The following is a 17,348-nucleotide window of genomic DNA, read 5'->3' as shown; positions in this document are numbered from 1 at the left end:
CCATCCTGGCTAACACGGTGAAACCCCGTCTCTACTAAAAAATACAAAAAAACTAGCCGGGCGAGGTGGCGGGCGCCTGTAGTCCCAGCTACTCGGGAGGCTGAGGCAGGAGAATGGCGTGAACCCGGGAGGCGGAACTTGCAGTGAGCTGAGATCCGGCCACTGCACTCCAGCCTGGGCGGCAGAGCGAGATTCCGTCTCAAAAAAAAAAAAAAAAAAGAATTCTGAATATAATGCAGGCCAACAGAAACTATCAGGGAATTCATTACTGTGGAGACCTAAATATCTCTCTGCGCTTATAAGTGCTGGAATGTTTACATTTTAAATATTTATGTGTGTGTGTCATGGGGCGATAGGAAGGATGAGAATCTTTAGAAACAAAATCTGTGCTTTCCTCTTTCTTCAGTGAAGCACTTTATCTTGCTGGTTTGGTTGTTACTGTGACAATGTATTATTGAGCTCTATGATGTGTAGGTAGATGTAGGCTGAGAAGTAGGTATGAGATACTTGTGGGCTACCTGTGGCCATGTACCCTCTAACTAGACAGTTGAACTGATGGGCTAGCTTTCTCTACCCTTGCATGCTGGTGCATTTAGCAGCTACTGGGGTTCAGTATCCCCATTCCACTTCTTTCCTTCCAAAAAATATATATTAAGAGATGTTCAAAATGTGCGTTTTTGATGGTATTAAGACTGTTTGTGAGATTTTCTCTCCTCCTTCCAACCACATACACATAAGCCTACTGTGTAGATGTCAGATGTCTCCAGAGGTAGGTGCATTGACTGACAGGTGCCTGCTTGCCAGGGAGATTATGGGATTTTTCTATTTTTTGACTTTTCTTCTCTGATTTTCTTGTCCTTTGTCAGTACCTGCTGCTTCCCACCCTCATTACCATTTCCAATTATCACCATCTCCATAGTGTAACTAACATGGTGGCTGTTCTCTAACACTTTCCCCCACCTCTGTGCTTTTCTCACTACTTATCTTCTGTGGCTCCGTCTGCTCTTCTTGCCCTTCACAAACTGATGGACAGGATCCTGGCTGGTTAGCACTGTCACTTTCGTCAGTGTGGTAAACTCTCCATCCAAACATTTTGGATGTCATTCTCATTAACTCAACTCACAGTGATGGTGTTCTTACTTTGCTTGCTTGCTACATGGGTTGAACAGTTGGTTAATCTTTACATCATTCAGTAAAGGATTTGAGGTGACTTCCTTAATAATGTTCATGTATTGCAGCATGCTAAGGAGCTTGTGATTCAACCCAAAGAGCCATGTTAGAAGCTGTTCTTTGTAGAACCAAAATGTTCCAACACATAAGCTCAGCATACATTTTAATAATGATACTTGGATTTATAACCCATTGTTCATTTTCTTATTCCCTAGCAGCATCATGATAAAGTAGCCAGGAAGAAGACCTCTGAGCTCTAATCTTCTAGTTCTGTATCCCTCAGTGACTTTAAGGGAGGTACCATTCTGATGAAGTCTTTTAATCTGCAGAATTAGTATCAATTGCCAAGTATTTTTGAACATATACTACATTGTATAAGGTACAGTGGAGATAATATATCAAGAATAAAACATAAGATAAGCATAAAACGTTTATCCTCAATTGAACTTGAGGACATGAGTGTCACAGGAGACAATAATCAAGGAGATGAAATAAAATTAAGTGTCTATTATTTATGAGTAGACTACCTATATTACAAAAGCTCAGGCTGATGTGGTCGGGAATGGCTTCAGAAAGGATCAAAAGACTCAACATTTCATACTGAACAGAATCTTGTGGGTCATATCGGCATTGCCCTGTGAAACGTGACCCTCTGTATACAGAAGTGTGATGTAAACTGGACCACTGATGGTAGGAAGGATTTGAATTGGTGAAGAGCAGAAATAACAGTATATTCAGGGAGGGAAACACAAGAGGAACATCCCAGAGGTAGGTGTAAAAGGGTCAAGAAATCATTCACAACTTGGATGGGCAGCAACGTGTAGCTCCTGTAATCTGCCTGTGACAAAAGTCTGTCTCCCCAGCCTCCCACCTACTGAGTAGGAGAGAAAAAATTAACTGCCCAATCTGTGGTTCACATTAGTGTGTTTTTGCTTACTAAACAGACACTCAACAAGTGAATAGTGCAATCAATAAATTAAGCAATTAAGTCAATTAAGCAATTAAGCGGTTATGTGAATTGACAAGGAGGGAAGGCTTGCTCTGCATTTTGCAGGGATTTGGTCAGTTAGGACAGTGTCTCCCCATGTCTTGAGCTGGCGTGGAAGGGGTTTTTGCTTCCTGATTCTTGTCCCCCAATCTCCAAAAGGGCTCAGAGTCTTAGTGGCCTGTTTACCAGCATTCAGCACACTGCAGAAAGAGGCTGGGAGGCTGACCTCTTTTATCTTAGTTTGATACTAAAAGTAAATGTTTATTTGGATAAACTTGCTCAGGCTCTCAGGAACTACCCTTTCCCCTGCTCCTCTCTTGTCACATCTGGCCCTTGGGGGAGGGGAGCTTTCCCCCTGGAGGGGGAAAGAGTTAGTGTCCTAACTCTTCTGGTCTCTGGGCACTGTTCTATGTCTACTTGGGTGCTGCTTGTCAGCAGAAGTAACTGGATCTAGGCTGACTTTCTTTTGTTAGAAATCCAGATATGCTCCCTCAAGTACTTGGTTTCAGCAAAGCTCCCACCGCTGCAAAGCCCAGCACCTGCAACATCCTCCATCTGGCTTATAGTACCAGCAGTCTGTCCCAAGCCTTAGTGCAGGCTACCTGGCTCTCATAGCAGGGTCCACATCGCAGGGGAGATGAGGGTGGCTCGAGAAAGCTCTTTGCTTTACCCACATCATTCCATTACTCAACCAGTATTTAAGGTACTTCCTTACTTATTGAATTCACATCTTGACTTTTACTTCCTTGCTGTTGTTTATTTATCCTCCCAGAACAGTAAGCATCACGGCTTTGCTGTCAAAAGTGGGAGAGCTATCTTGTCTGCACAATGAGAGCACTTTATGATCAGGGTCCTTCAGGATGAATTAGAGGAATAAAGGAATTGAGCAAATCTTTTCATTAGACAATTTCTCTTTTCTCAAATTCTGCTTGCAAAATCCTCAAAATCATTCAGTCAAAAAATAGAAAAATCCCATAATTTTTTGCTTGCAAGAATCTGAACTTCTCCATGATCCTTTTCTTTTCACTCCTCTAAAATGTATCTTCTTGAACTCCTCTTGAACACACTCACCCAACTCTATGCTGCACCACCCACCCTCCAGGCAGAGATGTCCTGAGTCAACCAGGGCAAAGATCTTGTATTTGAAAAGGCAAAAAAGAAGAGCACCTTAATATATTTTCAACAAATATCCTTAATAGTACGGGAGTACCCTTGACAGTACAGGAATAGCAGAATAATATGTTTACAGGACAGTGAAGAATGAATCTGAGGAACAAGGGAAGGAAGTTTGGCTAGGCAGGGTGGGGTGGGCTGTGACCATCCCTGAAAGTCATACAGAGGAGTTTCAACTGATGAAAAGAGCAGTAGGGGGGTTACTAATGGTTTTCTGGTTTTTTTTTTAAAGGGAAGTATGATATGGTGAAAGCAGAGTTTACGAACAGGAAGATACTGGGCATGGTTGTCATGTATAAAGAGGAGAATCAGGTACAGCTGGAGACAATGAAAAATAAGAGTCAGACAGATTCCAGGTTGAATCCCAGTTCTTCGTTATTTTAGCATTTATGTTACCTTGGGCAATTTCATTTGAGCTCAGTTTTGTTATCTATGAAACAGAGAAAATTATAACTGCTTCGTAGTATTGTTATGAGAATTAAATATGATAGTGCATTGAAAACACTACATACATATGAGGTGCTCAAAAAAGTTTAGTTGCCTTCCCTCATGCCATCTCTGCTGGGAAGCTGTTACAACAACCTAGCTATGGCTTGATAAAGATCTGGAGGCTGGTGCTGGCAATGAGAATTGGAAGGAAGCATTCAGTACAAGAAACATCCCAAAGCAGAAGCTTTAGAACTTTGTGACTGACACGATCATAACAGTGAGTCATAGATGACCTTGAAATTTCTAAACCTGAATAATCAGCCTGAGATACAAATGTTAGGGGTGGGAGCTGCTTTAAGGAAGAAGGTGAGTTGGGGCATTTTAGAGTGGCCATGGGACAGACCACAGTACATGTGGGACCTAAGGTCAGGTGAGAGGATGGGATCTAGGAAGAGATTTGGAAACTCGACTAAACAGATATTTATCAATATTTACTTTCTATGGGCCACTGGGTAGAACTCTGTGGATAATGACAAAGAACACATGACTGGACTATGAATGTGTACAATAGTGGCATATATGAGAGGGTATTTATTAATACTCTGGGTTTTTTTTTTTTTTTTTTTTTTGAGACGGAGTCTCGCTCTGTCGCCCAGGCTGGAGTGCAGTGGCTGGATCTCAGCTCACTGCAAGCTCTGCCTCCCGGGTTTACGCCATTCTCCTGCCTCAGCCTCTCGAGTAACTGGGACTACAGGTGCCCGCCACCTCGCCCGGCTAGTTTTTTGTATTTTTTAGTAGAGACGGAGTTTCACCGGGTTAGCCAGGATGGTCTCAATCTCCTGACCTCGTGATCTGCCCGTCTCAGCCTTCCAAAGTGCTGGGATTACAGGCTTGAGCCATTGCCCCCGGCCTTTTTTTTTTTTTTTTTTTTTTTTTTTTAATAAATTCAGACACTTGAGTACCGGAGCCTGAGGTTGCAGGGAGGCAGAGGTTCCGGCGAGCCAAGATCCTGCCACTACACTCCAGCCTGGGTGACAGAGTAAGACTCTGTCCCAAATAACTTAAAACAGGTTTAAAACACATGGAATATAGGATATTTGGTTTTAAATCTATGTGAGAAATCATTTTAAAAAGGAGAAAGACTGTGCCAGAAATTTGGAATAAGATAGTAATAATAATTGAGCAGTTTTAGTTCCTAGCTATATTCCTGGATACCGTAAGAGGGGTCAGGGGAGTGAGGGTTATAAAGTTTTTATTATTAAAGGACAAAAACTCATCTGAAGAGAGAGGCTTGTTGATTTGCAAGTCTAGGTTGACTTTGGCACTTTAATCCTCATAAAAGGTACAAAGAATACTATAGTGAACAATCTCTTTAACTCTTTAATTGTTTTTGAAAACATACAATAATATTTTTAAAATATCACTCCTTCATAAAAGCAAGGTCTTGACATTAAATGGTCACTGCTGAAGGCATTTCTGTAGGCTGCCTACTTGCTATGCTGTGGTTTGGGTAAATAGCTTCCTGGAGACCAAATTTTAAATAGTTAATAAAGTTTAGGGAAACTAAATGAATGTGAGGCTACTTGTCCCTTAGCCCGTGCTGCTCAAACATATTATTTCGCCTTCATTTTTGGCAGGACCAGAGTGACAACTGCGTGAAGGCCTCATAGTCAGGGGTCATTGATCCAGGATGCTCCATTATTTTTATATTGGAGGTTCCCAGGAATTGTAAAGGACTTTCATTTAAAGTATGTATTTCAAGGTCCAACCATGAGAGATTCTGATTTAGTTCATCTGGAATGGGGCCCAGAAATCTGATTTCAACAAGCCTTCCAAGTGACCTTGAGGCAGGTAGTACTCAGGTCACACTTAGAGAAACCCTGTTGGAGGTCAGATGAGTTGATAGCAAAGTTATGAAAACTGAGGAGTGTTACTTGTATTTTAGCTTCTGAATAGAGTAGAGCAGAGGGTTCCCTATGGTTCCACCACAATATTTCTCAGAAGAGCCTTTCATCTGCTTAAGTGTTTTGTTTGGACAAATTCTAGGATCCCAAGAAGCATGAAAAAAAAAATGTTTTGCCTTAAAATGTATTGTCAGTGTCCTCATTCAGGCTGGCATGACAAAATATCATAGAATGGGTGACTAAAAAAACAAACAAAAAAAACCCAGAAATTTATTTTCTTCCAGTTCTGGAAACTGGAAGTCTGAGATCAGGGTGCCAGCATGTTCGGTTTCTGGAGAGGTACCTTGTAGGTGGCCACCTTCTCAATGTTTCCTTACATAGGAGGTAGCAGGGTGAGGGGAGCAAGCCCTTTTGTCCTATAAAGGCATTAATCCCATCATCAGAGCCCCATCTTTATGATCCTGTGATTTCATAATAATCTCCCAAAGGCTCTATCTCCAAATACTATCACATTACGGGTTAGGGCTCAACATATGAATTCTGTGGAGACACAATTTGGCAGTTGGATATTACTAGCTATCTGTATTAGTCAAAAGGAGCTTAAACATGGCCCTCATAGATCTGCGGGTCAGTGGTACTCCACTGCTTTTACTAGAAAGACGTCCCTGCAGAATGTACTGTCTGTCACAGCGTTGAATGACCCATTGGATGAAGATCAGAGGGTAGGAAATTCCTGGCAAAATAATTTTAGTGTTAAAATTGCTAGAGTTAAACATTCTGTCGTCCCATTCACCCACATTCCTTCCCTATTTTTCATGCTAGAAGAGATACATTGTCAAGGCCAGCTGAGATTATGTTTATGTATTGTGGATGATGTGAATATTGTCTCATTCCATCAGTTCAGACTAATGAAATTTATCTTAGTACTATAAGGAAAGTTAACAAAAAGACACTTCCATTTGTGAATTTACCATAAGATGAGTGACATTGTCAGCTCTTTTATTTTGAAAAAACAGTATAATTTGTTCTAATTGAGATATCTGACTTCTCAGTGTCATAAGTTTTTAAAGACAAAATAAAAATGACATGTGATTTGTTCTAAAATCAGACATTTCAGTTCAAATATATAGTATGGAGGTATAGCTTCTGAAGGAATAAGATAGCATTAAGAAAAAACTTAAAATACTAAAAATACAAAGGAAAAATTCATGAAAGAATGATGTCCTAATATTCTCAACCCAGTGTCTTTTGGGAGAAATAATAGGATTTTTATAAGTGATTTTCCCTGTAGGTAGCAATCATTAAATTAAAAGCCTTTCCACCAAGATGTCACACTTTAATAAGAGTTTATTTTCCCAAAGATAACCCCTCTGAGTATTGAAATTCTGACATATATACTCCGCATATATTTCCTCTCATCAATATATAATATTTTATACAACATGGAATTTCTGATCATTTGAAGAATATCAATTCATAGATTAATAATAAAAATATTGACCCAATGAAGTCAGTACCACTAATAGTAATAAAACATACTTATTGCTATCATATTTACAAGATTTGTTTAAAATCCTTGTCATAGAGTTTGGTCTTGTGACAAAGTTCTCTTCTATGCAGTTCTTGTCCACCTAAAAGTCATTATTATACCAACACACACACACCCCCCCCCACATGTGTCCCCCAACTCAGACTTGCACCCTGCCCTTGTCTCCCACACATACCACACATCATACACTCTACTCCACACCCTCCCCTACACATCATACCCTACTCATAACAGCCAAATACAGGACATTTATTTTGCTTCAGAAAGATTATAATGTAATGATTTCTAATAAATACTTATATTTTAACATTTTTGTCAACTAAGGGATTAAAAATTAAAATTTTAATAAATAAAAATTTAAAGCATTAATTTTATGTTTAATAAAGAGATTCACACTGTGGTTAAAACTATTCAAAATATGCAAGAGGGTATAAGTGAAAAGTGAAAGTCCCCCTTCCTCTGTAACTTCTTAGTCCCAGCCCGGATATGACTTCAAAAGCTTCATGTGTTCATTTCTAGAAACTGCTACAAATACATATGTGTATATAAAACAAATATGTTTATTTAATTTTTAAAAGTCAATCAGTTGACACTAGTCGAGCCATTAGAATTGGGTGCCAGTCACAGCACTGTGTCCTTGCATAAGTCAACAAGCCTCTCTGGGGACTCCTTTAGTTGCCATGCCTCTATAGAGTCAGGCTTGCCCAGCCACATTTGCCTTAGTCCCTATCCGGGAGACCTTCTGCCAGAGGCTTCTGTGCTCCTCTCTCTGTTTGGGGCCCTCAGAGCTGAAAACGGAGTTGGCGCTAGGCTGCCTCTGGTTCCTCTTGCCAGGGAAGCTTCCCAATTTAGTCATCCACCCCAGGCACCCAGGGAGGCCAGTATCCTCTCTAGTTAATTTTCAACTTCTGACTCCACGAATACAGTTTTTTCAATGGTAGGAGGTATTTCTGGAATATATATTCTAGAAATAAAGCATTTTCTTTTCTAGCCATTCACTTTTAACTTTGACTTATTTGCTTCAAAAGTCAGTATTGTGGAAAAAGCTTTATCTGGTACTTTTTGGTACAATTCATCCCACCAAAAATCACAGATTTTTAAAAGGAAGTTATCTTGAATGTTGGAACTGGGTAAGGTAAGATACAGATTTATACAATATTTGTGCAAAATTTTAATAGCCACCAAAATATTGCACAGATTATTGAAAGATTATAGATAGTCACAATGTTAAAAGTGTTTATTTAGCATTGTTTTTCAGAGACTCTGAATTTCTGAAAAAGCTTTTTATTCATAAGGAAAATCTGGAGAACTTTATAAAATTCGATTTTATACCTGGCATAAGGATGATGCACAAGGAAATGAAATTATTTACCTAACATCACGGAAATTAAGATGTGAACTCAAATCACTGTACACATCAATTGATGTAACTTTTATAATGCAGCTAAATAAATCTCAACTAATGTGGTTGTGTTAGGATTTCAGTGCGCATTGATCTGGATGTACAATTAGTGCCCAGCTGCTTTACTCACAAAGTAATTCTAGTGATTTTTAAACCATAATCAAACCTTATCCTTTGAGTTCCAAGAGGCCAATATGTAATACTAGTAATTAAACAATTCTCATTACAAAGGCACAGTTGTTTTCAATAAAATCAATCTAGGTTGATGCTCAAATTTTTAAATTGCTAAATCTTGTCTGCATCTCTGAAAAGATAAATCTTGTAACTTAGGGATGGGTGAATCCCCTTAAGAGAAATGCATAAGGTGGAGGGTGTGGGGGCGAGTGGCAGGTATCTGTAGTCCTAGCTACTTGGGAGGCGGAGGCGGAGGATTGCTTGAGCCTAAGAGTTCAGGGCTGCAGCTGTGATCTTGCCACTGCACTCTAGCTTGGGCCACAGAGACTCTGTCTCTAAAAAAATATTTAAATAAACAAAAATTTTAAAGAGAAAAAGATGAAACTAAGATCCTGCAAGATGATACTTGGCCTAAACCCTGTGCTTTTTTAGGGGGCTGAGGGTCAATGATTTTATTTAGTTAAAAGGATGCAATGACTTGGCAGGAGTGTTTTGGTCTCATTCTTGAAAAAATTAACTTCCCTTAGCCTTCAAGCCTAGTACTTTAATGCCAAGTACCTGCAAGCCTCAATGTCCAAGACTTTTAAGAGCAGAAGGTACGATGAGTTACATCTTTACTAGGGTCACAAGGAAGGCATGGGTATATGGAAATTTTTATTATTCCATCTGAATATCATGTTCTAGAGAACAGGAGCATTTGTTCTGAAGGGCTACCGGCTCCCTTCTGGGATCTAGCAGCCAGGGTTAGATCACAGGTGTCACTTTCAGGCAAGTAGTTAGCAACGATATCGCTAGCAACTGAGCCGGCCCCGTGCAGACAGAGGTTTGCAGTGGGTGCTGTGTATTACAGAAAGGGCCCTGACATGTGAAAGGAAGGAATATGCCCTAATATTCTACAGTTATTTTATCGTTGCTACTGATTAGGTCCATGGAGGGAAGCCCATCCCTGAGACGCATGACGGTGATGCGGGAGAAGGGTCGCCGCCAGGCTGTCAGGGGCCCGGCCTTCATGTTCAATGACCGGGGCACCAGCCTCACCGCCGAGGAGGAGCGCTTCCTCGACGCCGCCGAGTACGGCAACATCCCAGTGGTGCGCAAAATGCTGGAGGAGTCCAAGACGCTGAACGTCAACTGCGTGGACTACATGGGCCAGAACGCGCTGCAGCTGGCTGTGGGCAACGAGCACCTGGAGGTGACCGAGCTGCTGCTCAAGAAGGAGAACCTGGCGCGCATTGGCGACGCCCTGCTGCTCGCCATCAGCAAGGGCTACGTGCGCATCGTAGAGGCCATCCTCAACCACCCTGGCTTCGCCGCCAGCAAGCGCCTCACCCTCAGCCCCTGCGAGCAGGAGCTGCAGGACGACGACTTCTACGCTTACGACGAGGACGGCACGCGCTTCTCGCCGGACATCACCCCCATCATCCTGGCGGCGCACTGCCAGAAATACGAAGTGGTACACATGCTGCTGATGAAGGGCGCCAGGATCGAGCGGCCGCACGACTATTTCTGCAAGTGCGGGGACTGCACGGAGAAGCAGAGGCACGACTCCTTCAGCCACTCGCGCTCGAGGATCAACGCCTATAAGGGACTGGCCAGCCCAGCGTACCTCTCATTGTCCAGCGAAGACCCGGTGCTCACGGCCCTAGAGCTCAGCAACGAGCTGGCCAAGCTGGCCAACATAGAGAAGGAGTTCAAGGTAAGCTTTGCGCTCTACCCCGGCTGCTCTGCGTGCTCACCCACTTCCCCACTGCTGCCTGGCCCGTTCTGCCACCGTTCGCTCCACATTCGGTTTTGCCCAGTGAATGTGAAATCACAAGGGACTGAGCGCGTCATTCAGACCTCGTCGGATGTTTTCTTTTTCCCTCTCAATGATGGTGCTGTGACAAATTCGCTTTGGGGATCCAGTATTCTGGATCAGAGAGCTATAATTATGGTGCCGCTCTGTGTTCTGGGTAAGCATTAAATAAAACTCAAGATTTCTCCCCTTTTTGCTAAAAGGAGGGTTTTGGTGTGACTTTTTGTCTTCCAAATCCTTCCTCCTGTTTTGTAGTTAGTTGTATGGTAGCGCATAAGTAGTAATAGTTTGTTTTATTTCCCCTGAGGGAGTGTACCGTTTCTGGAGGTCCTGCAATACTAGGTCTGTGTTGGACTGGACAGAGCAAGCTCCCATTCCATCTCCAGGATAGTGTTAGTTTTGAATGCACTGTTCATTGGCCCAAGCATTTGTGTATCCCTTTAGAATCAAAAGTCAAAAGACCAATAAAAAATACTATTAAAGTCACTTCACTGATATGACAAAATGCCTCTCCCTGAATTCCACATATGTATAGTCAGCATGGTGAGCCGTAGATGTCAGTTCAATCTAGCAATATGAGGACAGCAAAGTGATTTGCTTTAAAGGATTTTTTTTAATGAGTGAACTTTTTTTCTGAACATTATTTTCAGTCAAGCAGTATTATTTATTTTTATAAAAATTATATATTAACGACAGATCATTTTTGTTTTTTAGTCAGTTGCTACCTCCTATGCATTTTGATTGGTTCTGGCTACTAAATCTGGGTATTTCATAGTTCTGATCAATATCATTTAGACTGTTTTTGGCAGGTTCTTGTCTCCCATTTCCCATCTAAAAAGATGATTGTAGACATCAATTCCTTAAATTATTTTCTAGATGCTAAGTTAATCTTTTTCGTTGAGTGTTATGGTGTCAGATCACAGAAAAAGTGATTATTCTTTCACATCTGAATATAGTTTTTATAGTTAGTGAGATTTACACAAATGCAACTAGCAATATAATTCAGGTTACAGAAAATATACTTTGCCCCGGTGTTGCAAGAAAATGGTGGGAAAGTGGTCTCATCCCTTTTCCATACACACAAAATTCCCTGGATATCCATCAATGCTCATTTTGTCCCAGTGGCGATCTGGACTTACTATAATTTTGTTAATCCATTAAAATTTTTTTCTGATGTAAAAGCTACACACATTTATTGTAAAAATTTTCCAAAAAAGGTAAAATACAAAGAAGAAAGTAAATATTACTTTGTATCGAATCCCTTTGAAGAGATTCATTATGTGGTATTTGAAAAGATTTATTTACTTGGACCCCAAATGATTTTTTTTTAGATAGAACTCAGAGCAAGTTGGAAACTCCAAATTCTGTTTAGAGACAGTAGAAAAGCAAGTAGGTAAAGCACTTTTAAATATCACTTTGTTATTTTGAAACAGTAATTAAAACATAATTCTAAACGTATTTATTTTCCACTGTTTCAAATGCCACACAAACCTTGTTTTTTACACATTTTTCTTGACATACTGAAAGTCTGCAAGAGATTCTATAAAGGAATATTTTCTAAGATCATGTTTTAATAATTTACTAAAGATGGTGATGTTTGCAATTCCACCCAGAGACGTCAGCTCAGTGCAACCATGGTAAGAGAATTTGTTATTCATAGTTTTACCCTGAAGCTGGCTAGATCCATATTGGTAATGCTTAGAATCTCTTTCATTGTAACGTAAAGAGTCACCTCTGATTACCTTTCAAGGGTGGGGAAATATCACAAATGAAGAGGCAAAAAGAGAGAAAACACAGTTGAGTTCTAGAGAACATCTATAAAGCTGCCAAATATCTATAAGGATATGCAAACATCATCTAAATCTCCCAGTTCTTTTTTCTAGATTATATGGAAAGTGCTTGTGTAGCAAGATAGCCCTCTCTGAGCCAAAGTTAAGACAGTTCTTTAGAAATTATAGTCTCCAAGGACTTCATGTCTCTCTCCCCTAACTCAATGTGCCTTTTCTCTCTCATTTTTACCTGTCCTTGTTATTCCTTTCTTATCTGTCTTTATTTCACCTTTCTCCCCTCTTGTCCCATGTTCATGTCCATCTGTCAGGGCTTTAGACAGACAGAGAAAATAGTGCTTCCATAGCACTGACCCAGAGACTCTGAGCTCTGAAAGGGCAGTGAAAATGAAGCTCATTTCTGAAGCAAGCAGGTAACCTAATTTGCCCTATTCCATGGTGTTCACTATATTCTTCCCATGGGGACTTTGAGCTCAAAGTGTTAGCCTTGAAATAAAAACATAGTTCCCTAGTGAAAAAGAGGTGATTTTTTTTCCTTTTAAAACACCTATATTTATTTTATCTTATCAATGGCCCATATATCTAGTATCTCACCCCTGAAATTGCCATCGTTTAGGTGCTTCAGAGAATATTCTCGGCCACTCTGCAGTTTTCACATTTCTTTGAGAAATACAGTAGGCATGGTGCTGAAAACATATGAAGGTCAATGCCCTAAGAGGTCAAACATTCTAGGATACAGATTTAGATAAATTAGTGGAGGATAGCTCGGTGACAGGTTATTAAAGAAATATTTTGGATATACAAATGCTGTTTGAAGCTATTCTGAGAAACAGAATATTGGAAGGATAGACTCTTGGTCTAATCCTCCAAAATGTCAGTGGCAAGGAAGCCAGTCATTTATTAAGCTGTGAGAACGCAAATTGAAATTTTCTAGTTCTGACTGAGTCATGACGCACCTTTTTTGTAAAAATAAAGAAGTGGGGAGAGGCGTTTGCTTCCCTGTGCCTCAATTCTCCTCTCCTTAAAGTAAAAAAAAAAAAAAAAAAATCACCTTATATCACACTACAGCTGTAAGGAAAAAAGAATGAATATAAAAAGCAAGATGACATTTTATAGCAGGAAAATACTCTAGGAATCATCTTTCATTTTGCAAAAGAGAAAGCAAAGGCTATAGGCAACATTTCATATGCTAAGCCTAGATTTGAGTGTCTTGAGTCCCAGTCGTAGGTATTATATCTAATATAATGTACCTGGTAATATCGAAGCACTTCTTAGCACCTAATTTGTATCAAACATGTTCTAAGCATTTAATCCTCATAGTACCAATATTGGGTAGGATTATTCATGTCAGAGACATAAAGTGAATACCACAATATCACACAGCTAGTAGGTGGTAAAGCAGTATTTGAGCCCAGGAAGTCTGGCTTCAGACTCTATGCTTTTAATCACTATGATAACTTGCCTCTTTTGTTATTAGGGAAGGCCTGACAGAACCAAGCCTGTTAAGAGTTGAATTTCAGTTTTCCTCTTCAGGATAAAAAAGGATTAGAATGATAATTAAACCACATACATTAAAAGGAGTGTGCAGAACCTGTAGATATACTGTAATGAAGACTGAACTTCACTGTTCTTCCTCTGGCTTGATCGGATCCTTAGGGTTTTAAGTTCTGCTCTATAGGGTGTGCAGTAGGTCCACCTGCTGACTGTGGAGGGCTGTGGTAATGGATGAGTGGTTTATTAAAGACCATTATGCAAAAGTAACTTAAGAAAAAATTATTAGAAAATGTAGACCAGAAAATGGTCTGATCTGTGAAGTAACATGGTGGAATTACCATTCAATGCGGCCTCATGGTGGAATTAAGAGTCAATACGGACTTTACATAGATGATTGCTTTTGCAGCTGAAGAGAGGCTGTTCTTACCTGGAGTTCTCCATCTTTCCCAGTGAGCTCTGCATAGGTTTAAAAAAAGGTATCCAATTACTGTAACAAAAGAAATCACCATTATCTCCAGTTCTGATTATTTTCTGCACTCTGGCAACAGACTTCTTTAAGTGGGAAATGTTTAAATTGTTATAAAAACAAACAGTGCTGTCCTTGCAATATGTTTGATTATCAGTTTTTTGGATTATTTACTGATCTTCCAGTGGATGTGAAAAAAAGCTTCCCTTAAAACTAAACAGGTTATAGACTATAATTTTATAAGTAATGAGTTATTATTTAGGTATTACTGCAGATGTGGGTACTAAGTTTTCTTCAAAGCATGGAAAGTAGCCTCTTTCTATTTCTGATCAATGGAGAAATGACCACCCTATGTTGTACCAAATCTTACAGAACAGTCTGAACTGAAGAATAACATGAGGAAATTTCATCTAAAAAAATTGTATTAAAAGGGAAGCTTTATATGGAAACGGGCATGGATTTAATACTTCTTCTGGATGCTATAATAAAATATTTCATTAGTCTTTCAGGAATGGAAAGCAGATGGATATTTAACTGACACTCTGCACAGAAACCAGAGACTGAACATTTTATTAATTTTATCAGTTGCATGGTACCAACTTGAATGGAAACTAAAGATTGAAGTTTTATTCATTTTATCTGTTCCCTTATGAGGGGAAAAGGATTAACTGTAACTGTTCTTTATCTGAATTTCCGATATCTGAAATGGAAACTATTCTAATCTGTGTAGCCTTTAAACAGTCTCTCTTCTTCTTGTTTATTTTGGCTGATGACGTGGTTTTGCCCATCAAATCACATTAATTATTTAAAGGAAAAAAGTTGGAATTCTTCATATCTTTTTTTTAAGTATGATTTTTGGAAGCCCAGTAATTCTACTGTGCCAAATATTACTTAGATATATCGACACTTACAGTGTCTCAGGACATGTTACAGTGGGGAATTCTGTTTTCCTCAAGTGTTCCACATTAGATTATTATCTGGTTAGCCTTCCTAATAGGCTAGAATTTTAGTGAAAGTCATAAAAGTAGAACTGGGGTTTCCAAAAATGAGACACTTTCTCAGGAGATGGTCGTTGACACCTTCATTAGAACAAATGGACTAGAAACAAAGCTCCATTCAGAAGGCAACAAGGAATGCTACCAACTGACTTACTTATAGTAGTCCATGGCAGTATATAAGTATGCAAATGAAATTAAAGATTCGTGGATTATTTTTAGCAAGGTGTTAGTTCCAGTGGCCTGGAAATTTTTCTCTCAGTTACTGAATTCTGTAACCCTTGAGAATTCAATTACATACAATGATATATTTCTCTTCTTCTAGTTCTGCAGGGCACGATAATATGCCCTTCAGACAAACAAACAAACAGAAAACTCTCTGTATACAGGTGGGTATCCATCTACCTCTCTACATTCATTATAAACCAATTATTCTCAAACATAATATGTATCAGAATCATCTGGAGGGTGTGTGAAAACACAGATTGCTGGGCTCTTCCTCAGTTTCTAAATCAGGACATGTGGTCTGGGGTCTGAGAATTTGCATTTCTAACACATGCCCAGGTGCTGCTGATGCTGCTGTTCTGAGGACTACACTTTGAGAAGCAATGTCTCCAGTAAGGCAAGGGATAATGAACTGGACAAGTTATTTTTCACTGTCAACCTAAATAACAGAGAGAGAGGTTCTCTAAAAGAAAATGAGGCCGGGTGCAGTGACTCACGCCTGTAATCCCAGCACTTTGGGAGGCCCAGCTGGGCAGATCATTTGAGGTCAGGAGTTCAAGACTAGCCTAGCCAATATGGTGAAACCCCATCTCTACTGAAAATACAAAAAAATAGCCGGGTGTGGTGTCACCTGCCTGTAATCCCAGCTACTTGAGAGGTTGAGGCAGGAGAATTGCTTGAACCTGGGAGACGGAGGTTGCAGTGAGCCAAGATTGTGCCACTGCACTCCAGCCTGGCAACAGAGCAAGACTCCATCTCAAAAAAAAATAGAAAATCATATTTATCTGGGAATGTAATATTGCAGTGGAAATACAATTGACATGGTAAACTCTGTGTGTATTCAGGGAGGTAAAGAAAGACAAGTTTTTTAAAGGAAAAGTGAGGAGGGCTACACTCCAGGAACAATAACAAAGGCAGAGCCAGTCCAAAGCTGTACAGGCAGTTGCTGGGCAGATGTCCTCACAGAGGTATTTTTTGTGTAAGGTTGCTATGGCCTTTATGCAAGGTTATGGTTTTTTGCACTCTCTTGTGATAGTTTTTTGTGTGAGAACCCTCCTTTCATGGCCTTCTCTGACTCTATTAGTCAGGGATTTTTGTTTTGTGTTGTTTTTAACACAGTTGACTTAGTTTTGACAACTTTCATATCACATATAGTTGATCTTCTACATCAAATTGCCATTTTAGAAAAATTGCCATTATAGAAAAATTTCCAGCGTAGAAATGGTCTTGTTTTGACTTTACAAGAACTATTGTTTGTACAAAAGAGGGAAAACTCTTTGATCCTTTGGTCTTTCAGCATACAATTTTTTGAGTAAATGCTTTTTAAAATTTTTAATTGACAAATTATTATTGTATATATTTATGGGGTACCATGGGATGCTTCGATAGATGTATACAATGTGAAATGATTAAATCAAGCTAATTAACATATCTATCACCTCACATTACTTTTTGTGGTAGTGAGATATTTGAAATTTACTCATCAATTTTGAAGTATGTAATATAGTATTAAAGCTATAGTCACTGTGCTGTGCAGATAGATCTCAAAAACTTATTTCTCCTGTCTAAATGAAACTTTGTTCACTTTGACCAATATCTCCTCATTCCATCTCTACTTTACCCTACCTCTTATTCCCACCCCCTGCCTCTGGTAGCCACTTTTCTATTCTCTGAGTTTGACTTTTTTAGATTCCACATATAAGTGAGATTATTATCATGCCGTTTTCAGAACTATCTCGGATGGTAGGGCTGTTTGCAAGAGAAGGAAACCTGGCTAAGGGGTTGGGTGGGTGCAAA

General features: G+C 39.7%; 1 protein-coding gene across 2 annotated transcripts in view; it reads left to right on the top strand.

Moving 5' to 3' along the window:
* Positions 1–17,348, top strand: part of TRPC3 (transient receptor potential cation channel subfamily C member 3) — a 78,434-nt gene that overhangs the window by 9,821 nt on the left and 51,265 nt on the right. For both annotated transcript variants that reach the window (XM_030917689.1, XM_010362558.2), the window contains exon 2: positions 9,714–10,485. In XM_030917689.1, the coding sequence (XP_030773549.1) occupies positions 9,714–10,485 (772 nt within the window). The remainder of the gene's footprint in view (positions 1–9,713; positions 10,486–17,348) is intronic.

This window comes from Rhinopithecus roxellana, chromosome 2 (assembly GCF_007565055.1).
Source record: "Rhinopithecus roxellana isolate Shanxi Qingling chromosome 2, ASM756505v1, whole genome shotgun sequence".
NCBI classification, from domain to species: Eukaryota; Metazoa; Chordata; class Mammalia; order Primates; family Cercopithecidae; genus Rhinopithecus; species Rhinopithecus roxellana.
The sequence above is the reverse complement of the archived record's forward strand: the minus strand, read 5'-3'. Positions and strand labels throughout refer to the sequence as shown.